The sequence below is a fragment of the Equus przewalskii genome, chromosome 13 (assembly GCF_037783145.1).
Source record: "Equus przewalskii isolate Varuska chromosome 13, EquPr2, whole genome shotgun sequence".
Lineage (NCBI taxonomy): Eukaryota > Metazoa > Chordata > Mammalia > Perissodactyla > Equidae > Equus > Equus przewalskii.
The window spans coordinates 40,382,781-40,405,058 of record NC_091843.1 but is presented as its reverse complement, the minus strand read 5'-3'; the positions used below and the strand labels follow the sequence as shown (position 1 = coordinate 40,405,058).

At 54.7% G+C, this 22,278-nt stretch overlaps 2 protein-coding genes across 42 annotated transcripts in view; one reads left to right on the top strand and one right to left on the bottom strand.

Annotated features, from left to right (window-relative positions):
- Positions 1-986: 986 nt before the first annotated feature.
- The window catches only part of JADE2 (jade family PHD finger 2), a 51,801-nt gene continuing 30,509 nt past the window's right edge, over positions 987-22,278 (top strand). For 2 of the 28 annotated variants that reach the window (XM_070570980.1, XM_070570970.1), the window contains exons 1-4: positions 2,876-3,022; positions 6,469-6,645; positions 11,487-11,544; positions 13,633-13,721. In XM_070570980.1, coding sequence (XP_070427081.1) covers positions 11,487-11,544; positions 13,633-13,721 — 147 coding nt within the window. In that variant the 5' untranslated portion in view covers positions 2,876-3,022; positions 6,469-6,645. The other 26 variants (XM_070570985.1, XM_070570968.1, XM_070570986.1 and 23 more) reach the window with 23 other exon arrangements.
- LOC139075316 (uncharacterized) lies at positions 3,013-4,901 on the bottom strand. 14 transcript variants are annotated; one of them, XR_011525586.1, is made up of 4 exons: positions 4,543-4,843; positions 3,981-4,128; positions 3,683-3,819; positions 3,013-3,445 (listed from the first exon to the last, which is right to left on the bottom strand). XR_011525586.1 is itself a non-coding variant. In XM_070571046.1 (4 exons), exons 1-4 carry the CDS (start codon positions 4,492-4,494, stop codon positions 3,045-3,047), a joined length of 804 nt encoding a protein of 267 aa, XP_070427147.1. In that variant the 5' UTR covers positions 4,495-4,535; the 3' UTR covers positions 3,013-3,044. The 14 variants fall into 14 exon arrangements, 4 of the variants coding, with proteins under 4 accessions (XP_070427147.1, XP_070427148.1, XP_070427149.1 ...); XR_011525588.1 differs by lacking the exon at positions 4,543-4,843 and adding an exon at positions 4,385-4,483; XR_011525584.1 differs by lacking the exon at positions 4,543-4,843 and adding an exon at positions 4,268-4,462.

The window sequence follows — 22,278 nt, the reverse complement described above, 5'->3', positions numbered from 1 at the left end:
ATGTACACTATGAGCCAGGCCCTGCTTCACACATATAGCATGTATATGTACATATACACAAAGACGTATATGTGCACACGTGTATATATATATATACACGAGGCCTCAGGAACTCTCCAACCCTCCCATTCTACAGAAGAAGAAAAAGAGACCTAGAGACATGAATTCATCATCTTGCCCACATCAAGCAGCTTCTGAACTGCAGAGCCAGGATTAGAACCCAGCTATTTAACCATTTTGTTACATGCTCACAGCCTGCAACATGTATTTCCAGGCACTGAGCTTGGACTTGGGAAAACCAGCTGACCATTAAGAGCTAGAGCCAGGTCTTACTGGGAGGTGATACCCAGCCCCTCAGTCTTGCCAGACAAGCCTCTCCAGACTTTGTGAATGAAGGCCAAGGAAAAGAAATGTTGCAGTGACTCCCTTTGAGCTCATATTTCTTTCTTGTTGCAAAAAGTGCTTATTTCAGCATCCATCATCTCCCTCTTTGTTGTGCAGACAATCTGCCCTGTCGAAGGATTTGTGCTGTTATTACGCGTTTGTTTATTATTAGATTTATTTCTCCTATAAGCAAATGTGTTCACAACATTCCATCGGGGAATCTTCTTAATTGTCACATAAATGTCATCTTATGTAAATTGAATATTTATCTTTCCATGGAAGGGGGAAGAGAGGAAAGAAAGAATAAACAATCTTCAGTCTTGGAGAGAGAAGGCGGTTCCTGTCCCAGTTCACAACTCACCGACCTGCCTTCAAAGCCAAAGGTGAGCTAAAAAAAATTATTGGATCATTTTTGAGGGGCAGCCAAACGGGAGGGGGAAGAAAAGTTGGCAACGCTGTTTTGGGGATGTTGGGCCAGGCTCTCAAGTCTCCCCCCAAAACCCTGCCTGAAAGTAGACCACCCCCTCCCCAACTGGCAGCATCCGGAGAAGGCTACAGCTTGCCTCCCACTCCTCCCTATCCAGGAGGCCAGCCCTACTCCTTCCTCGAGAGGTGAGCGCGGCGGGCGCAGCGGGTTGGGTGGGTGTGGCCCGCGGCTCCGGGAACCGACCCAAGGCCCCGCCACCGCCCGCGAGCCGCCCGACGCCCGCCTGCACGGCGAGCGCAAGCTCTTCTTCCAGAAACTGCGAGGATCCGAGCGCACTGTTTGTGCACCACAAGGTCAAGTCGGGAAGTGGAGCCGGAGGAGGAGGGGCCAGGAGGCGAAGGGTGGGGAGAGGGGCGCCCCGCTTCCTCGCCAAGTACCAGCCCTTGGAAGTTGCCCCTTGGTTTTTAACCCTTTAGGGGGAGTGGGAAGAACGAGCAAGGGGGAAGACGATACCCTGGGGCAAACTCCTACTGGGGCCAGGACGTGCAGCCACCCACCCACCCATCACTGCGTTCCACACCCCCCGGAAATGCGGGGCAGAGCTCGGCGCCAGGAGGCACCCGGACGGGGGGAGGGGGCGACGAACCCGAGAGGGACCCTCTCTATGGACCGCCCCTCCTTTCTTGAGGTCGCCCACAATTTCAAGTTTCCCCCGCCTGGGATGTTAGTTTCCATCTGCTGTGGGTGGGGGAGGAGGGCCGCGCCCCCTCCCCCAGACTAGCGCGCGCCCCTCCCCTCCGCTCCTGCCAGCACTTTCTGCTCACTTCTGGCGCTGCAAAACGCCACGCGATTTATTCAAGTCGCATTTTTAAACCAGCGAGTCAGGAGCAGAGCCTAGGGCGAGGGTCTTCCAGCACTGGAGCCCCGGGAGGCGGAGTGCTCGGTGCAAACCTCATTCCCTCCGCGAGTGTCGCCTTCAGGCTGTTATTTGCAAAGAAACGTCTTTTTGACGCAGGGAGAAATGGCAAATTTTAAGTACGTCATTAATATGGCGCCAAAAGATTTTTTTAAGTATAAGCTTGCCTTTTCTTTTTTTTTAAGGTTGCGGGGGGCGCCGCCCGGGTCTGGGGCGCGAAGGGGGCGGAGTGTGAGCAGAAAGTGTGAGTGAGAGAGTAGAGGGGCGGGGTATGTGTGTGAGTGTGTGAAGTGTGAGCAGACCTGATGGGACTTGCACGGGCGCAGCCGCCGCTCGGGCCCGGCCCTGGGGACAGGACGGGCTCGGGGCGCCCCAGAGCCCGTGGGGAGTCCGGGCCCGAGGTGCAGGCGGGCCAGCGGCCCAGCAGGGCACCCTCCTCGCGAGGCCTGCAACGCTACCTGGACCCGCTGCTGGAGCTAAACAACTGGGCGTGGGGGGGGGGAGAGGACGGGGGGGGTGTCAGGAGTGGAGATCTGAGTGAATAAGAAAAAAGTGGCTACTCCCCCTCCCTCTCTCCTCCCGCCCGCCCCCACCCCACCCCACCCCACCCCCACCCCAACACATTTTTTTTTCTAAAGAGATCACAAGGAAGTCTTGGTTTAAAAAGAAACAGAAACATACACAGGGGGGTTGGTGAATGGTGCCGACCGCGGCCATCGCAGTTGGAGGCTATTTTGGGGGGGCGTGAGTAGCTTCCATGGAGTTACTTTGCGCCCACTCCTAGCGGCAAGGGCTTGGGTCCGGCGGGCCGACCGTCCCCGGCAGGGGTGCGGGGCCGAGGACGTCGCGGTCCCGGCCGCCTCCCTCGCTGCGACCCCGGATGGATGCGCGCCCCCCGCCCGCCCGGACCGGCCCCAGGAGCTCTGGGTTTCGGGAGCATCCTTCCCGCGCTGGCCCCCGCCGGGGCGCATAGCCGAGGGCAGCGCCCCTCGGAAGGGCACCGCGGAACAAGGTAAGATCCAGCCCCGGGCAATGGGCCCTGCGCATCTCCACGGCGTTATTTTGTGTTTTTGCAACCGATTTGCAGCGCTCCTCGCTCTCTCTCTCTCTCTCTCTCTCTTGCTCGCTCCCTCTCTCTCCTGCTGGCTGCCTGTTCTAGGAAGCCAGCGCGGGGGGGGCGGGGGGGGGGATGCACAGCACAGGGGAGAGAGATTGCGCATGTTGGTCAGTCGTGTTTTAAAGAGTACATTGCGGGGAGGCTGAGAGGGGCGCATGCAACAACAACTTTTGGAAGGGTGAGCTTGGCGACCTTCTTTATTAATGACTGCGGCAAAGCGCCCCCGGGCCGGCGAGGGGGCGCGGGCGGGCGGGGGCGCGCCGGGGCTGCAACTTGCTCGGCGGGCTCCGGCCGGGCGGAGGGGCTGCGGTGGGAGACCGGTGCAGAGGGGAGGTCGCGCGGTTGGGGATTGTGGTTCGGAGAACCGGAGCTATCTGCCCTCCTGTCGCCTCGAGTTTCATTTTGTTGATACGCAGCACGTCCGGGCGCCGAACCGGGCTGAGCCGGTGCACATGACCCCACGCTAGGCTCACGTGCAGCGGGTCCGGTCCCAGACACCTTCCGGAGGCCACCGCCTCCGCCCTGTCGCCCCCTCTCCGAGCTGGGTGCACGCGGGCGCTGCACGCGGGGGCAGCATGCTCAGCTCTCGGGCGCGGAGGCTCTGCACAAATTAAACACAGTTTTTTGGAGGGCGGGGGACACCCTTTCCAGGTGAGTATGGAGGGTGCGCAGCCCCGACGCCGGGGACGCGGATTGGGGTCGGGGGCAGCCCTTCCTCCAGGGCTGCGCGGGAGTCCGGCGGGGGAGAAGCGCTGGGAGAGTGGAAATATACCGGCGGCGGCCGGAGCGGCGGGTGCGCGCCCGCGGGGCGACGGCAGGGGGCGTGGCCCTTGTTTACCTTCTCCCAACTCTGCCGGTTCGCGTCCCGCTCCGGGGACGGTTCCGCAGTCCCCTGCCCTCTGCCTCCGCCCCTGAACCCTGGGTGGTACCGGGAAGATGTAGGCAAGTGGTGGCCCCAGGCTGGAACATACACACCTGACCCCCAAATGAGTGACATTGTAGCCCCCGCCCCCACCAAGCACCTCTGCAGTCCCTCTCTCGGATCCCCAGCCCCGCCCCGCCCCCGGCAGTGGCATCTTCCCGGCCTCACCACCTTCCTCCCTCCCTCTCTCCCTCCCTCTTTCCCACCCACTCGCCTGCGTCTGCGGAGCGGCTCCCGCCCGCCTCCTACCCGCCTGGGTGCAGACTTGTGGCTCCCTCCGGTCCCTTCCCGCCTATCCCTGGGCCCTCAGACACCCTTTTCTCCAGGCCAAAGGATGAAGGCGTCAGCTTAGCGATTCGTGGCTATTTTGTCGGAAAATAAGGATGTATGCGAGACAAGCAGGAAGGCTTCACTCTAGCTGCCAGAGGCCCAGGACCTCCCCCAACCCTGCCCCCCACTGCACACAGCTGCCCACCCCCCAAGGGGCTCGGCTGCCCTCACCTGCTTCACCTAAACCCGTCCTCCTGCCCCGAACATCAAGTCCACCTCCCGGTGCCGCCCCGGGCCCGAACCACCTCTTGCCCTTCCTTTGCCTGGGCCGGAGCCCCCCGCAGCCACCTCTGGCTCCTCCTCCCGGCTCCCGCGGTCGGAATCACGCCGGCGCGCCTCCTGCCTGCGGTCCCGAGGACTGCCTCCAGGGGCAGGCTGGAGACTCGCGCCACCCCCATCCCAATCCCCTTAGCTTCAGCCGCGGGCCAGGACGGTGTTTTTACCACCTTAGACGCAGGTCTCGTGCCGCGGGCTGGTAGGAGCGGAAAGGGCAGTGTTTTCCTTTGCCTGGTGCCAAGGGTTCGCTGCAGCCGGCCACTGTGGTCTCCGCAGATTTCCAAACCTTGCCCCCGCGCTTAGCACCCCCAGCTCGTCTACTGCGGGATTCCGAGACACAAAGTTTTCCCCAGGGGCTGAGTTTGCAGGGGGTCATCAGGAGGCATCGTGCTTGCACTCAGAGCAGTGTCAAAGGGGACGGGGAGGAGCTAAGTGGGCATGACTGACCTGGCGCCTTGCCTTTGTTGGAAGGGGGAGGAGCCCTGATTTTTGAGCCCAGACAAGCTGTCAGGACGTCCCTTTAACGTTTTTGTTGGCAAAGGAGTTCCGGGCCGGGGCCGGGCGGGGCCGGGGTGGGGGAGGGCCCCTTGGTCCCTTGGTCCCTCCTCTCCGGGTGGTATTAACTCCCTCTCTTCACTGGTAAAATTCCCAGTAGGACATTTGGCAAAAGGGCCGGGCAGGGAGCTGCCAATGGGGCCTGGGCTTGTTTCCTGGGTTCCCAGGGTGCTAGCGTCTCCCCTACCCTACTTCCTCTCGCACCTTAGAGCCCCGAGTGAAAGCACCGTCCCTGCTATCCCGTCTTCCTCAGGCGGGTTGGGACTCGCAGAGCAATCTCGCAAGCAGAGGAGGAAAATAACAACAGAATAACTGTAAGGGGAAGGAATGAGTAATAAAGCCGACCCAGGCAGGGAGGAGGGCTTTCATGTTTAAGAGATGCTATTTGCTTTTTAGGTCACGGGCTGCAAAAACAGGCTTTGATCCGAAGTGGGCGAATAATTTATTGAGAAAGTTTGTATGGTAGGGGAAAAAAAGGGATGTTTGTTTGATCTGGAGCCCTCTCAGTTGTCCCGAGTGCTGTTGGCTGTTGTTTAGAGTGGAAAAGCATTTGGTTCCACAGCAAATGCCTCGCAGAGGGAAGTCCTCACCCCAGGCAGCAGGGCTTGCGCTGAGTGTTGGTTTTGCAACTGTTTTGCCAAGGGTCTCTCCAGCGCTTTTGGAGATGAAGTGTTTAAGGATAGACTTGTTTGGGCTCAGGATGCAGCAAATGTTTCCAGAACATTTCCCATCCAACATGCTTTTCCTTTCCCTAAATTGCCTGGCTAAATGGCCAGTAACACTGATCCAAGAGGCTGTCAGAAATCGTCACTTCGTTTTCAATGACAGGTGAAGGATTGCTAGTGCGCAGCCCCCACGTGCACCCCAGAGGCTTGAGGTTAGGCCTTTGATGCTGACTTCCACATCACATCCTTGAGGTTGGGGGCAGGGTGTTCTGGTTAACTGGTGTTCCGATTAACAGGGAGGTATTTGTTTTATACTTAGGACCCAGGTTAGAGGCTTCCAGTCCAGAGTCTTTACAGCTCATCCAGCAGGCTCTCTGGGGGCCTCACAGTTTTCCCTTTACATTCTCCAAGGGGAGGCCAGGTCCGGGTTGTGAGAAGGAGTACCCCTGGCTTGGCCTGTCCTCCACATAGCCCGTTACCATGTGGCTCAAAGCTTAGGAACCCAGGAAGGTTCCCAGACAACCCACAGGAATCTGGAGTGCCCCAGCCCACTCTGGAGCTGTAGGCTTATGCACTGTAGCCCAGCGGGGAGGGGTACTCCATCTGGAGTCATGCAGCCTACGTTTGAATGCTGGCTATGCGGTCACCAGCTGTGATGACTGCCCTGTGCCTCAGTTTCTTCATCTGCAAATGGAGTTAATAACAGTACCTACCTCGTGGTGGGTGTATGCATTAAGCAGTCTGTTGCATAAAGAAGACTAAGCCCAAAGCCAGCCGTGTGGCCAGCACTGGGTTAGTATTAGCCATTCTTACTGTTACTACTAATGACCTGGAGAAGGCCCAAATGCAGCTCTGACCTTTGCTCTCCCCCTTTAGGCTAGGCCCCAGCTCCCTTTGCTGAAGGAGGGATCCGAAGGGCCCTGCGGTTGCCAATGGGCAGCCAGCTCTGGGAGTGAGTGGACTGCGCTTTACCCGCTCTGAGGTGGAGAGTAGGGGGAAAAGTACTGAAGGACACAGTACACAGAGCCCCTCGCATCCTCCAGGACCCCCTTGGTACGGAGCATGGGGTCTGGAGGGAGGGTGTTGGCAGCATGTTCTGGGGGAGCTGGCGCCCCCTGGGACACTCGGGGTTGCAGGTGGGCAGTGATGGGTGTCAGAGGGCTCGGGCTTCCCCCAGCTTAGAGAAGCAGGTCTGTGTGTACAGAATCATTTTCCTACCAGCAACTCCTGTCCCTGAGAAGGCATTAAAGTTAATGAGAGATAGGAAAGAGTGGGGCTCTGACCCCTGTTTAAAGCGATTTAAGAGCGTGCGGCTCTTGTTTTCTGAATGTCTGGCCTTCCCGACGCAAGGAGGCTCTGAGGACAGGTTTTCCAGCCGAAATATCATTAAATTGTATTAGCATCTTATTACACACACGCCTTAGCGGTCTGCCTCAGACAGGGAGAGTTTTTGTTTCTCTTTGAAAGATTGTGTCTGGAATGGTAAATTGCCTGCTTGAAAGCCTTTTTTCCCCCCTTTTAAAGGAGGAAGATGAAATCCTGCTGTGTGCGGTGGCGGGCAGGGCAGGCCTGGTGGCCCCTGGAGAGGAGAGGCCGGAGGCCAGGTTGGGGTGTTTTAACTGCCCAGGGAGCGGCTGCAGTAGCAGGCCTGAAAGGCCCACTGTTCCCAGGGTCAGCTGGAAGGGCGTTAATGGAGGCCCAGGGTGTTTATTTGAGTTTATTTGCGGAGAGGTCTTTAAAGAGAGCTGGCATTGGGCATTGATGTTTCAAGTCCAGACCTGAGGCCCCCACTAAGACCAGTGGCTAGTGCTGCCAAGAAAACATCTGCCACCAAATTGCTGCCCTATTATTGAGTTGACATTGATCATTAGCCAGGAGCCCAACCAAATAAAGCCTCCTGGAGAATGTGTGAGGTTAAGATGGGGAAGGAGGGCTGTGAAAACAGGACGAAATCTTGGGCTAGGGTATTTGTTCCTGCAAGCTGCAGGCAGGCCAGCTGGGTTGTGTGGTCTGCACACTTCTAGAGAGAGGGACAAGAGCACACTGAGCACCCAGTATGTACCGAGCCCTGTTTTGTGCTGAGTACACCACGAGGGGGGCACTGGGGCTCCAGCAGGGATCCAGACAGACGTGCTCCTTACTCATGGAACGTATGTTCTTGAGGAGGACATTCAACAAGTAGATCAACAAACACGAATTGTGATGGATGCTCTAAAGACACTGGATAACGGGGTGGTGGACTCTCTTTAGATAAGTTACCTGGTGTAGACCTGTGACATTGAAGCTGAAATCTGAAGGATGAAAAGTCAGACATGTGTGGACTGCATAGAACATTACAGGCAAGGAGCACAGCCTGTGCACCGGTCTAGAAGCATGGACCATCTGGCTTGTTTCAGGAACTGAAAGGAGGCCAAGGTGGCTGGAAAGTGGTGGGGAAGGGGACAGTAGTTGATATGAACTTATTGAGGTAAGCGGGGGCCAGATCATATAGGCTCTTGTGGTCAGGAGCTTGAGTTTTGTCCTTTGATCAGCAGGAAGCCTTTGAAAGATTTTAAGTAGAGGCATGACATGATCTGATTTATGCTTTTTTTTAAGATCATTCTGGCTGTTGTGTGGATCCCGGATTATGGGAAAGCAATTGTGGAAGCTGGGAGATGAATGAGGAGTCCAGGCAAGAGATGAGACTGGCTTGGACCAGTGTGGTAGCAGTAGAGACGGGGAAAGAGGTGGATGGATTCACCATGTGTTCTGGAGAGAGAGCCCGCGACACTTGCCAAGGGTTGGCTGTAGGGTGGAGGATGCACAGAGAGGCTGTGGGCTGCTGGTCCATTGAGGGGACACTCCTGAAGGAGAGCTTTCTGTGTCTACATGCTGGGGATGGTGTGGGAGGTACAAATGGGCTGGTGCAAATGGAAGGAAAAGAGGACCCTTGCTTTCCTAGAATCTCCTTTGTAGTAGGGTTTTAGGAGCACTTTCTGTCCCCAAAAGCAAGTGCCTTGTGACACTGAGGTGTTCTCCCAGAGCAGACTGCTTTGGGAGAGATTGGAGGAGGGATCAGGAGAGAGGGAAAACCAGAGGCCAAGATCAAGTCTCAGCATGCCCAGCCTCCACCTGCATTTGCAGCTCCTGGTTTCAGCCTTGGTAAAGGAGTCCTCCTCCCTGTCCCGCCAACTGGGTGGAGAGGGGCTTGATGGGGCAAAGGGCTGTCCCACAGGGGAGCCCCAGCCTCATTTGGAGCTTCATTAGCCACTGGCAGTGGGCAGGCGGGGAGGACTTTGGAACAGACTTGGTTCAAAGGAAAGAAGCTTCACTCACAAAACAGTGGCTTCCCTCTGAAGCCTAGTTATTATTCCAATTAAGCCACTACAAAATCTACTCCCTTAATAACACCCTGCCCAGGAGACCTCTGGGGTGTTTTGTGGAGGGCAGGTTGGACGGGGAACTGGCTGAGGATGGGGTGCAGGTCTGCATGCTGACAGGTCACCTGTTGGTCTCTGGGCTGCAAGAAAGAGCGTTATGAAAAGAGTGTTGGCAGTCAAGGGATGCTATTACAGGGGGCCTTCCTTACTGTACAGGGTCACTGCCCCTTCTGAGGAGCCCCTCAGGTGGGTGCTGGTAGGAGGACTCTCCACCTGGCCCAAGGCTGCCATGGTATTCATAACCAGCACCTACAGAGAGCCAGCCATGGTGCTAAGGGCTTTACGCTGCTCTCATTTATTCTCACCAGCTGATTCTGGCCCACAGATGTGTTTAGTTTGGCCCTCTCAAAGTGTTTTAAAAATTCTGAATCAGTTGCCAACATTTTAAGTTCAGGAGATTTATGTAAAAATCCAGATCCAGTTTGTGTCCTCTGGGAGGTATGTCTTTCCCAAGGTCCCTGGTCTAGTGAGGGGTGGAGCTAGGATGGGAATGCAGCCCCTCTGAATCTGGAGCTCCTGCTTTTCTGCTGTGGGAAACCCTGGCTTGAAAATGCCCTCTTTGCTAGAAATGAAGAGAAATGCAATTCATGTACAGGATTGTGGGAGAAAACAGGTGGGTGCATTTATAGCACCTCTCCCCCTCCTCCTACCCTATCCGTGACAGGGCCGGGTTGGCAAGATGTAGGCTAGAGTCAGGGTTCTGTTAAAGTCACCTTTGTCACTCAGACCTCAGAGAACAGCGAGGATGGGCAGCTGTGGGTGGTAGAGCTTTGCTGCCCCGTTCAGCTCATGACCTGGGCCACTGGGCTTCTTGCACTCTGCTGCACAGAGGCGCGGGGAAGTCTAAAGGTCAGGAGCGTGGTCTCCTGAGTCAGATTTCTTACAAACGCTGTGATCTTGGGCAAGTCCGAGCTTAGTTTTCCTCATCTGCAAAAGGGAAGCTGTCATGCCCACTGGCACCGGGGCTGTTCCTAGGGTTTTGTGAGGTCCCTGGGGGTACCAGGGCGTCCCCTTCCCCTGCCACAATGAGTGCTTAGCAGTTTTAGCTTTTGTTCCTGCCTCCTTGGCGTTTGTCCTACAAACACCACCAGGCATCCCTCTGTACCTCCACGCCCTCTGGAGAACACTCTACCTGCACCTTTGGAGCTGGGCAACGAGCAGCCCCAGTGAACCTTCCTGTTATCCTGGTCCTGCTGTTGGGGGACACTGGGGTGGAGAGAAGCTCCTGGCTGAGGGCAAGTCCAAGCAGGAGGGTCCTTCTGGTCAGCTCAGAGCTCTGGGTAGTCATGCGCTGCCTTAGACAGCTCATGCCCCCTGGTCCCTGCAGAGCTGCAGTAATGTAAGGGGAACCCCTGAGCTCAGCATGAGCAGACTTGGGGTGGCAGCAGGTGGCAGATGGGATCCCAAGTGGGAGTGGGGAGGCTGGTTGGCCTGCAGCTGGGCTAGCTGGGCAGTAAGTAGGGCTTTCTCCCTACAGACACTGGCTCCTTGTGCTTTGCTGTGGGTAGTGAGGCAGCCCGGTTCCAGACTAACAGGAACGTGGTGGAAACCACTCTGGGCCCCAAGCCCTAGATCACTTCTCGCATTAGGACTCAGCCACTGACTAGCTGTGAAACAGGTTAACAAGCCGCTCAGTGTGCTCCCCTCCAAGAGGGGACAACAGCAGGCTCTGCCATCCAGGACTCTGCAGGATTAGAGGAAATAGTAGGTGGGAAAGCACTTCCAACAGGCAGGAGCTGACAAGGGCACAAAGGCAGCTCAGTGTGGGCTCAGGGATCAGATCACGTGGATTCAAATCCCAGGTCAGCCAGTTACTAGCAGGACAAGGCACTGAGCCTCCCCAGTAAATGAAGCTAATAGCTCACAGCTTACCAGGTTGTTGGGAGCATGAGATAGCGGACATAGCGAGGTGAAGGAATGAGCTCAGTTTGGGAGAGTGGCCCTTCTTACCTTGAAGTTAAATGCTGCAGTCAAGATAAAGTTGGTTTGTACTTTTATCAGGAGAAGGGCTTTTGGGGAGGGAGGGCAGTCCATCCCGGGACTAGTCGCCCTGAGCCCCGTGTCTCAGCTTGGAGCCTCCCTGCCCCTACCCCATTTCCACACCCCTCTGGCTGCCACTCTCAGGATGTGCCCTCAGTGCTGTCTGGGCTGGCTTGTCCTAAACTCAGATAGCATGGTCCTCCTGGAAGAATCAGGCTTGTTTTCCTCTGCCCTCCCTCTACGTCTCCTTTAGCCAGACTCCTGCTCCTCTGAGGCTCTGGGCTCAGGAGGTGGGAGATGCAGCCTACTCTCGGGGCCCCCGTGGGTGGGTGGGGAGAGGCTGAAGCTGGCTGAGGAGAGGTCTAGGGCAGGGTCTTGTTCTCATTCTTCCACTGCAGTGGGGTAAGTGTGGGGAGTTACGTTATCAGGCAATTTTCTGAGATTGAGGATTTCCCAGCCGCCTGTGAGTATAATGGGGCCTGCCTTTTGTTGCAGATGGAAGAGAAGAGGCGAAAATACTCCATCAGCAGCGACAACTCTGACACCACTGACAGTAAGGCCTTCCATTTGGGGTTCCCACAGGAAAAGCCTTTGGCTAATTATCAGGCCCACGGGCCCAGGTCGGGGGAGGCTGCCCTGTGGTCTCAATGGTGATAAAGTCTGAGTCAGGCAGGGTCCCTCTGCTCTAAGAAAGTCCCCACACCACCATGGCCTCCAGGGCTTGCATCCTCTTCATTCTACTCCCCTTTACCTCAGGTCTCAGTGTTTTGCTCTGGTTGGAATAGGTCAACTCCCCTCTGGCCCTTTGCATATGCTACTCCTGTCTGCTAGGGACACATCCCTCTCTCTCTGGCCCTCCTGTTGAATCAGGGCCCTATGGGAGGTCTCTACAACAGATAGAGAACCTATCACTCTTTATTATGATTTCCTGGTAAGTATCTTTCCTGACCAATGGTGAGCTCCTTGATAAGAGGGGTCACATCTTGCTCACTGCTGTACCCCCAGCTAAATCAGCACATAGTAGGTACTCAGGAAATGTTTGCCAAAGAAATTAATGAAGGAGTCTGACCTTCATGGGATCTTGGCAATAGAATCTTGGAGGTAGACTTTTGTGTGGGTTAGGTGTGTGAATTGGATGTCTGGGAGGTGGGAGGCATTTTTGAGGAGAAAATGGGGCCTGGGGAGCCTCGTCGGAAATTTGGGGGAGAGAAGGGAGGTTTGTGTAAGGTAAGAGCTTTCCTCTGGTACCAGAAGGCAGCTCTGCTCAGATGCTCCAGGAACCTGGGCCTGCAGGAGCCAGTCGGAGTAAGAAGTTCCATTCTGCCTTGTGTAGGAGAGATACGCCGCCAGGAGGCTCCCACCTAGCGGTGCATCCTGGTGGAAGCCCAGGCTGAGGAAGAGGCTGCACTGCCAGGGAGGATGGACCTGGAGCCCTGCAACTCTAGACCTCAGTTTGTTCACATATGTGGTGAGCAACTGGGACTAGAGAGGTCTCCAAGGCCCTTAGAGCTCCTGGAGTTCCACCGCCCCACAAGAGCCTGAGGACTGGTGCACTAGGACGGCCTGTCAGGGCCCAGCTCCTTCCTACCTCCAGGTCTCGTTCACTGACCTTTGAGGTCTGTTTGTTCAGCTTGGCTCTGGTGTCTCACCTGGCCAGCCCTTCCTCCCTGCGGCAGGAGATCACAGCATCTGGCCCTCTGTGGCTGCAACCACGCTGCCTGTGGCCTGTCTCAGTAGAGCCAAGAAGAACCGCATCCTCTGCTTCTAACTTTATTGCAGGCAAAGGAACCCTGAGGGCCAGGCTCCTGCAAGAGTGAGCGTCTGGGCCACTGAGACCTGTAGCTGCATCAGAGTCGGGCCAGGCTGAGGCCTAGAGCCTTCCCACCTGCCCCCACCACTGTACCCACCCATGGCTGTTGCTCTTTTGATCCGTAGGGGTGGAGGCCACAGCCTGCAGTCCAGCAAAGGCCTTGGACTCTTACAATAATAGCTAATGTTTATTGAGGTAGCGCTGTGTGCTGGACACTGTGCTAAGACTTTACTGGCATCATATTTAATTCTTATAAAAATCCTTTGAAGACAGTTATTCTCTTGCTCTCATTTTATAGAAGAGCAAACTGAGGCTCAGAGAGATTAAGTCATTTGCGTACGGTGACAGGCTAGTAAGAGCTGAGCCAGGGCTCAAGCCTGGTCTGTGAGTCTCCTTTAGAGCAGCACTCTTCCCACTGCCCTCTTCTGCCTCTGTATTCCCACTGGGCGTCATCCCAGAGGGTGTAACCTGGGGTGGGGTTGGAGAGGCTACGGAAGGCTTATTGTAGCCCTCCTTCACCAAGGAGGAAACAGAGGACCAGAGAGGGCAAGGGACTTGCCATGGGTGACAGAATAAGCTAATACTGAGTCCTGGTCACTACCTTTTATTTAAGCCCTTTCTGGTTGGTTGAGTGAAAGAGGCTTCAGGTCCCCCCGCCGGTTCATCATTGGAGAGGCCCAGAGCAGGGACAGTCCTCCAGGTGCTCAAAGAGGTCTCCACCTCCTGGACATTCAAGCCAGAGGTCTCCTCACAGGTTTCCTGTCATTGGACGCAGATAGGTGGTGTTCCTGGCCTTCCAGGGGTGCCTCATGGGCTGTGCTGTCTTTGTAGGTCACGCTACGTCTGCATCAAGATGCTCCAAACTGCCCAGCAGCACCAAGTCGGGCTGGCCCCGACAGAACGAAAAGAAGCCCTCAGAGGTGAGTAGTGACAAGTGTCCTGGAGAAGGATGGAGCAGAGGTGGGGAAGCAACAGGAGCAGAGACCTGTGGTGAGGGAGGGCGGGAGCTCTGCAGATGTGTGGGGGAAGAGCGTTCCTGGCAGAGGGCACAGTCGTTGCAAACCGAGGCCCGTGTGGCTGAGTGAGGGAATGGGAGAAGGCCGGCGGGGATGCCGTTTCTCATAGCCTTGTAGGTTGTTGTAAGATGTTCCTATTGATCTGAGCCAGAGGAGGAGCCTTTCAGGGATTGTAACCAAGGACATGGTCGGTTGTTTTAATGAAAAGTCCCACTGGCTGCTGTGAGGAGAAGGGAATGGGGGGGCAAGTGTGGAAACAGGTAGGGTTCTTTCGCAGTTGTACAGGAGAGAAATGGTGACTTAGCGCCCAGTAGTGGCAGTGGAGTGAGGAGCAGTAGGACTTGGGACATTTTGGAGGCTCAGCCGTGGGTGACAGCATTTGCTGATGTAGGGGTGAAGGAAGGCGTCCTCAGTCATCTGGTTGAGTCACCCACTCCTTATGCCAGGTTCACACACATCTGCATTTTAAGGCTTCCTCACTTTGCCCTGGCCTGTTTCTTGTGGCAGGTAGAGGTGTTTATGCCCCCGGTGCCTTGGAGAAGAGCATTAGCGGGTGGGTGGGCGAATGGGCAGCAGGATCCTGCTTCCTGAAGCCCTGGAAGACTCACAGCCCCTGGCCGCCCTGCTCCCTCTTAGGTCTTCAGCTCACTGCACTGGGCTCAGAAGAGGCCCTTGGCACAGATGAGGTTGCAAAAGCATTGAGTGCCTGAGAAGGAGGCGGTTTTGAATCTGGCGCTTAAGAGAGACATTATTCTGCAGCCTGCAGAGCAGCCAGGCATGGAGCTGGATGGTTTACTTTTTTAATCCTTAAAACTAGCTCAGAGTTCTCAGTCCTTCTGTATAATAAGGAAACTGAGGATCTCAAAAGTTATATAGCCAAGACCTAAAGTTCTTAGGGCCAACAGTGCCAAGGGTGGGAAGGCCCAGAGTTGTGGGGCATAGCCCTTGGTGTGGGGTGGGGGAGGGTATCTTTGTTCTGAGCCTGGTGCCCTCCTCTCCCTACCTGCACCACAGGGGCAATCCTGGCCTAGCTGTTGTTAGCTGGCCCTAGGGGGGTCTTCTGCAGAAGCTTGCATTTGAAAAAGGACTCCCTGCCTCTTCCACCTCCTCTGTAAGCTAGCCTATCCTAGGACTCTCCCTTTGTTGGGGGGGTTCCTTTGAGACCTGATGCCTCCCATCCCCATCCCCCAACCTAGTGTCCTCCTTTGGCCCCCATGGGGGAGGGGTGGAAGTGGAAGGAGATGTCTCCTGGAATGCAGTAAGGACTGAAACTCGGGGTGGGGTGGGCATGAGAGGATGCTGTTCTTGAGGCTCTTAGTGCCCTCCTGGACTAGCCCTGCTCTGTGGGTGGATGGGATGTGCTCAAGTGCACTGAGAAGTAGGAGGCAGTGTGCTAGGGCCCTGGGAGCCCCTGGGACCACCCCTCCACTCCTTCAGCCCCCACTCCTCTCCTATCCCTTAACCCTCAACCCCCACCCTCATCAAGAGACCCACAGGGGCTCCACCACTGCTGTGATTTAATTAGTAAAACAATAGTCACCTTTATGTGTCTTCCTGGTTCTGGGAGGCAGGAATTGTCATGCCCATTTTCTCAGAATCCCACCTGCCCACTGCTTTCAACAGCTATTCAGGTTAGAGAAGGGTGGGGAAGTTCTGGGGAGCTCCTGGGCCTGGCTCAGTCCCCTAACTCCCCCCCTTCCTTGCTCCCTCCAAGCACCAGTGGTAAGAGGGCCCCCCCCCCCCACTACAAAGATCCTAGGGGCAGGGCTGCCATGTACACCCAGGAGCTGCTGGCAGGGAGGAAACAGGTGTCATCGAAGGCCTAGGGGAGAGAGTGATTTGCATGGGGCTGAAAATTCCCCTGCCTCGTGGGTTTTCCAGCGCACAGAGCCTTTGAACCTTTCTCCACCTAAAAATAGAGTCAAACCATTGTAAGGGTGTTGGTGCCCAGCCCTACTGGGGACTGGCTGTGCATGGCCCTGGGTTTGGGCCCAGGAGCCTCAGAAGCGGGCTCTGAGGCCTGACTGGAGACACCCGGCCTCGAGTCCTGGGCACCTGGGCTCCAGGAGGGCTGAGAAAGTCTTCCCCGCCTTGAACTGTCTCCAAGGACAAGCTTTTCCTCCCACAGCAGGCTGGAGAGTAGCCTGCAAGGTTTCCCTCGTCCCCTACGTGAGGAGGCTGGGCCATAGCTAGCATAAATTCCAAGTTACCGTGGGGCAGAGAGAGGAAACCATCAGTGAAACCTTCCAAATTATTTGGTTCATGGGAATGTGGTGAAAGCAGGGATTTGGTGGCAGATAATCAGGCTGGTCACACAGTCTGCTCCCAGTCTAGCCTGAGTTCCTAGCCAGAATGCTTGCAAATTGATGTGCGTGGTACAGGAGCCCCCTCCCTAGTGGCTGCAGAGCCATGGAACCCATGGTTCACTTAGTCCCCTCATCTCTGAATGTGGACAGTGATGGGGTGGGGGGTTTAAGGACTAGGAGTACTTAGCATAACAGCAGCACTGCACATCAGGAAGCCAACAGCTATGGAAAGGGCTAGGGTTGGGTTTAGGTGAGACTGGCAGGGCTGCCTCTGTGATGACCTGCCAGCGGCTGCCCTTCCCAGTGCACCCTGAGGGGCCAAATCAAGGGGCACCTCTACATCAGAATAAAGTGCTCCAGGGTAGGAAAAAGTGCTCTGACCCAGAGTCAGGACCCTGGACAGGGCCGAGGCCTTGAGGCCCAGCTTCCCTTCTGGCCCTTAACCAGTGGGTGGCCTCCCTCAGCCAGGGTGAAGGAGAATACAGCCCTCAGTACCGGCGCCTGAAGAGACAGGCCCTGGGATTCCTGGGAGGCTGGCTTAGGACTTTTGACAGAAGTGCACCAGGTCTGACATTGGCCCTGGGATCCCCTTTGGCAGTGGAGGAAAAGGTGGGGCTGACCCCAAGGACACAGGCTGCTGCCTTTCTCTGCTCTGCCTGTCTGCAGGATCCCAACAAAGCTGAGATCTGTCCCTTGGGGCTTAAGTCGGCCAGGCCAGTCCTGAAGGAGGGGAAGGGATTAGCTTCGCCTGGGGAGGTGGTATTAGTGTATAAACCATGATGAGGCCTTGGGTTTCTGGCCTGGCCTGTCTCACCAAAAACCATAACCATTATTGGTGCTTAACACTTTGTGGGGCATATCTCTGAGAATCTGATGGAGATCACAGACCAGAGATTATTTTTTAAATACCAACACCAGACCCCCATCCCACCTCAGCCCCAGGAATTCTGACTTAAATGGACTAGAGTGGGGTCCCAGGTACCTGTTCTTTATAAAAGCCCTCCTGCTGGAAGGCAGGGTTAAGAACTACTGCCGTAGACCTTTCTCTTTAATTTGCTAAGACTGGAGTTCCTGGCTTGGTCCTCCCTAGAAGACCCTGAGGTCGAAGGAGGAAGGGGAGGCTTTCCAGCCAGGTTCAGTGACCTAAGCAAAGGCAGGGAGTGTGGGTGGGGGCAGTCCCCCAGGTCGCCCCCTTCCCCCATAGAAGCTAGAGGACTGAGGTTTCTGCCAAGCCCTCAGCCTGGCAGGGGTGTGAAGGGCAGTTCAGGAACAGACCTGGAGGCCAGCCCTGTGGTTTTGAGGCTGTGTCTTTCTCGGGCCTGGGGCAGAGAGGCAGATGGAAAGGCAGGCCAAGTGGTGGGGGTTTCCCCCAGGCAAGCTGTCTTGAGATAGAAAGCTGTATTTTCAGGGAGTCAGAGTCCCCAGAAGTCATCCAGTGGGCAGGGACAGGAGTCTTTAGGGCCCAGGAATTACTGATACTGATTAAACTCAGCAAGCACTGGAGAGCACCTAATAGGCCCAGCCCATTGCTAGGGGTACAGAAAATGCAGGCTCTGTCCCTAGGGAGCTTGTCCTCTGACTGTCAGCAGGATGCAGGTGCTACACAGGAAAGTGTCCGTTATGAGAGATGCAGCCAGCTTTGCCACTGAGGAGCTCTGTGACCTTGGGCAAGTGACTGTTTCTCTCTGAGGCTTAGGGTCATCTTCTGTAGAGCCCCGCCCCACACCTTGCCATGGAATTTCTGTTCTGTGGATGTGACTGTCCTCTCCTGACGCCTGTGGAGCCTGGAAGTGGGGGAAATCCCAGAAATGAGTGGAGGTGAGGCTGGCCTCCCTGGGATGGAAGCCTGGATGGTCCCAGAGCAGGGTGGCTGGGAGTTGGGATCCAACTGGTGGCTGCTTTGTAGGCCCTGGTGACAAATCAGTCTATCTCTAATGAGAGAATGGGGCCTCTGCAGGTTCCACAGGGGCCCTTCACCAATGTGCTCACCCTCTCGCCCCTGAAGAGAGGGCCTGGGAGAAAGAGGTGATCCTTGTGAACAACCTCTGCCACCAGTGGGGTGTCCCCCAGACCCAGTGTCTGTGAAAGTTCCTATATAAGGATGGCCTACCCCCCTGGAAAAGGCAGAGAGTGAGGAGTGAGGATGCAGCTTATTGGTTTGACCCACTGCTTTTAGAAATGGGACCCTCCTACTCTGGGTGAAGGCAGGGGTGGCCAGATTGTGTAGGGGTGCAAAACCACAGGATAAATAAGGTACCTTTCTGGAGGAGCAGAGGTGTTATCCAGATGTTTGAAATAACATATTTTGTAATAAAGCAATGATGGCGTATGTTGTAATAAAATGGAAAATGCCCACAAACTTGAGAGATGAAACAGGAGAATCCAAAATAAGGTCATATGCTTGGCCCTGTGGTTTCGAGCTACGTTTCTAGCCAACAGTTCCTCTGCCCCCCTGTGAGGGGGCTGGGCAGTGAGGGGAGCCCTTCCGCTGGGCTAAGCGCCTGCTTTTTGAGACTCCCTCCCGCTGCCTTCCTCTGGGGTGGGGGGCAGAATCCACTTCTAGTATAGTCGGAAACATTGCTGATCCCGCCAGCTGGAAAGGCCGCCTGGCCTCTGGGACTTGTCTTGCAAAAGAAATGTGTGTAATAAATTCTCTTTAAGAGCAGGAAGTGCTGTTATCCTTGTGAAAGAGAAAAAGATGCTGTGTGTGTGTGAGTGTGTTTTAAGTATCTGACCAAATTAGCCTAGTGGTAGCTTGAATGGAACTGGGCAGAGGGTGCTCTTCTCAGAGCCTTACTCTGGTGTTTTATGCCTAATTTTAACTATCTAAGTTTACTGTTGGCTGATACTCTTTATCAGGTTCCAGCCCAGGAGAGATTTTTTAAAAGAAGAAATACCTTGTTGGTTTGCAGGCAGCATTGCAGTGGTTAAAGGACAATGCAGACCTCGAACAAGTGGCTTGATCTCCCTAAGTCTCAGTCTCCACATCTGTAAAATGGGGGTAATATGAATTAGGTGAGACTATATATATAAAGCATTCAGCACAGTATCTGCTCTAACGGGGCAATTACTTTTCGCCGTTAGCTATTTCTGATGAGACAAGATGCTCAGGAAAAAAATTGTGATTTAAAATGAAGTATCTGGTAGTAATTTCACTTGTCTCTTTCAAGACAGACCCTCAAATATCCTGTGGGGAACTCGGGGGAGGGTGCCACTCCCAGCTTTGCATTGGGACTCCTGATGTGGACAGAGGTCAAGGAGAGGCAGCCTTGGCCAAAGCCATTTTCATCGACCAAGATCAGTTCCTGAAGTCCGCCTGGAAGAGTCTTTTGGGCCAACCCCCTGCCTCCATCCTCCCTGCTAGGCAGGGCAGCAAGTGTCAGAGTTCAGTCATACCTCAGACAAATCCTGGGGTTCATTCATTCACTCACTCATTCCACAAGCATTTTTTGAGCACCTGCTGCGTGCCAGGCACTGTGCCACAAACTATCACAATAGTAAACAGGACACATGAAGTCTCTGCCGCTCTCAGCTTGATTATTAGAGGAGATGGACGTTAAACAAATAATCATATTTTGTAATTGTGCTAAGTGCTGGAGCCTGTCCTTAAGTAACTGAACTTCCTCTTGGTCTGAAACACACTATGATACAATAATTTGCCCTTGAGAAGAGGAAGCAGAGACCAAGGTCCCAGGATGGAGTGTTCACATAACATCCACAAAGCTTGTGACCATATATGAGAGCTCTTAGCACAGCGTGATGAAAGTTGCTTGTTGTCATTGTCTTTTTGCTTTTGATGATCACATCAGACTCCACTGATACCTTCTGGCAGAAGGTATCAACCCAAAACCTGTTTTGGGTTCTAACTGAGGAAATAGGTGCAAAAAGCTAAGTAGACTTTTCAGTGGTTGTGGTCTTCAGTCTTGGGGAAAGGAACCAGAGGTCAAGGCCGTGGACTCCTACTCCTGGGCCCAGCAGGGTCTTCAGCTCCCACCAGAGCTGCATTGGCATCCCTGGTGCTCAGATTGGTTCTTAAATTAGAGTTTTAGACCTTTAAACATCCTTCATACTGTTTGAAGAAGCTGCAATCAACATCTCCCAAGCAGCTCAGCAGAACTTGGTTGCCAGGCAGCAGACCTTTAAAGACAATTTGTCAATCTCTGCCAAAAGAGAAAAATAGTAAACATTCATATTCTTTGAAAATTGCTTGTTTTCCAGCTTCCAACTTTCTTGCCGTGGCAAGGCCTCCAGTCCATCAGTGTCCATTTTATTCTTTATTTAGTTTTCATAAATAATTCAAAGGCGTTTTAGGAGAATAATTGAGTCTTTTTTCAAGCCCAACCTCTGGCAATTCAAAACAAAAAGATGTTTGGGTTTTACAGTCGAGTTGCCATATTTGTGGACAAGTTTTACATAAATGTGCAGAGGCTCCTTTGGAAGGTGCAGAGTTCCCAGCTGCCCAGCTATAGCCTTGGGCAGCAACCCAGGAAGGTGGTAGCAGATCCTTGGAAGGCACTTGAGTCATTCAGCCTTCTAAGCAGCTCACATGTGCCAAGCCCTGTGTGGCCCAGCCAGACCTCGCTGAGCTCACCTTCTAGTGGGGAAGACCTGGAAAGAAACCAGGAGATTCCAACACAGGGGCTGTGGGAGTTCAGAGGAAGCCCAGAACCCAGCCTGGGATCGGAGAAAAGACTTCCCAGAGCAGATGTGGGCCAGACTTAAGGATGAAACAGGCTACCCCACTTTGGCAAAGGAGAAGTGTCCCAGCAGAGTCCTCCCATATGCAAAGGTTGAAAAGTGCTAGGGGACTACAAGTGCATCCCCTGGTAGGCCCTGCAGCTCAGCCTGAGGGCAGTGGGAAGACAGAGAAAAGCACCCGAGGGCTTAGAACTGCAAAGGGCACCATCTGATTTGCATATTTGAGCCTTTGGGGAAGCCACCTGATTTGACTTTGGGTTAACCCAAGGGCAGTGTCAATGAGCACGTGGCCAGCAGGGGCAGGAGGCTGTAGGGGAGTATTGGATGGCTCCAGAGTTGTCTTGGCCTGGGTTCCTTTGCCACTTCAATATGTAGGACCTTGCGTACGTTATTTAACCAACTTGAGTCCCAGGTTTCTCAACCTTAAAGTGGGGATGATGGTAGCATCTGCCTCACAGAGTTCGTGTAGGGACTAATAATCAGTTAATTCAAGAGTAGCCCTTAGACTGATACTTGGTACTCAGCGCTCTTTAAGTGTTGGCCAGGACTACTCCAGTAGTGCTGCCCCCCTGTGCTTCCATCAGTCCTCTGCCTGAAAGGGCCTCTGGTGTCCACTCTGCCACCTGCTCCCTGAGTGACCCAGGACGAAACTTGGAACTCTTGGGACCAGACTCTCCTCTCTCCTGACTCTCCCTGCCCGAGTAAAGCCTGGGATCCCTTCCTGCTCTGAGTGCTTAGTGCCAAGCCTATTCTTAGGTCAGGGCTTCCTCTCCTGCGCCGGCATGGTGTGGCGTAGCACTCTGCTGTCTCCGACTCCAGCTTGGGCAGTGCGTTGGTCCCTAGGCCTCGAGCCCTGCAGACCAGAGGCTGCCTGTTACTCTCTTCCTGTCCATGTGCTTGGGGATTTCAGCTCTGGGTATATCCATGAGGTGTTTCACCCTGTTAATGGGGCTTCAAAAAGCACTGCCGAGGAGCCAGCTGGGGACAACAGACTCATCAGATAATTCCCCAGAGAGGCCCTTTTATTCATTCATTCATTCTTTCATTCATTCATTCTCTCAATTGCTGTTTACTGAGCACCTGCTGTGTGCCAGTCAGCATGCCAGGCATGAGAATGTGTGGCGGGGGAGATGACAAGAAAGGAGCAACATGAGTACACCAGTTAATTTTCAAGAGGGTAAGTGCCAGGAAGTGAGGCAGGATGCTGACATGGAAAGTGGCTCTGTCGGGCAGTCAGCACTCCCTGAGTCACCGTCATCAGGGATGGAATCCCCAAGGAGGTGGCCTTTAAACTAAAGCCCCAGATGAGGGTTTCACCCTCACCTGTGCCTCTTTGGAGGGGCATGCAGTGATACCAGAGGCTTGAAGGGTTGATTTCCTGGGCAAGATGATGGACTGTCCCAGGTGGGTGGTTCCCCATGGCATCAGAGCAACAGGGCTCTGCTTGTCACACCACT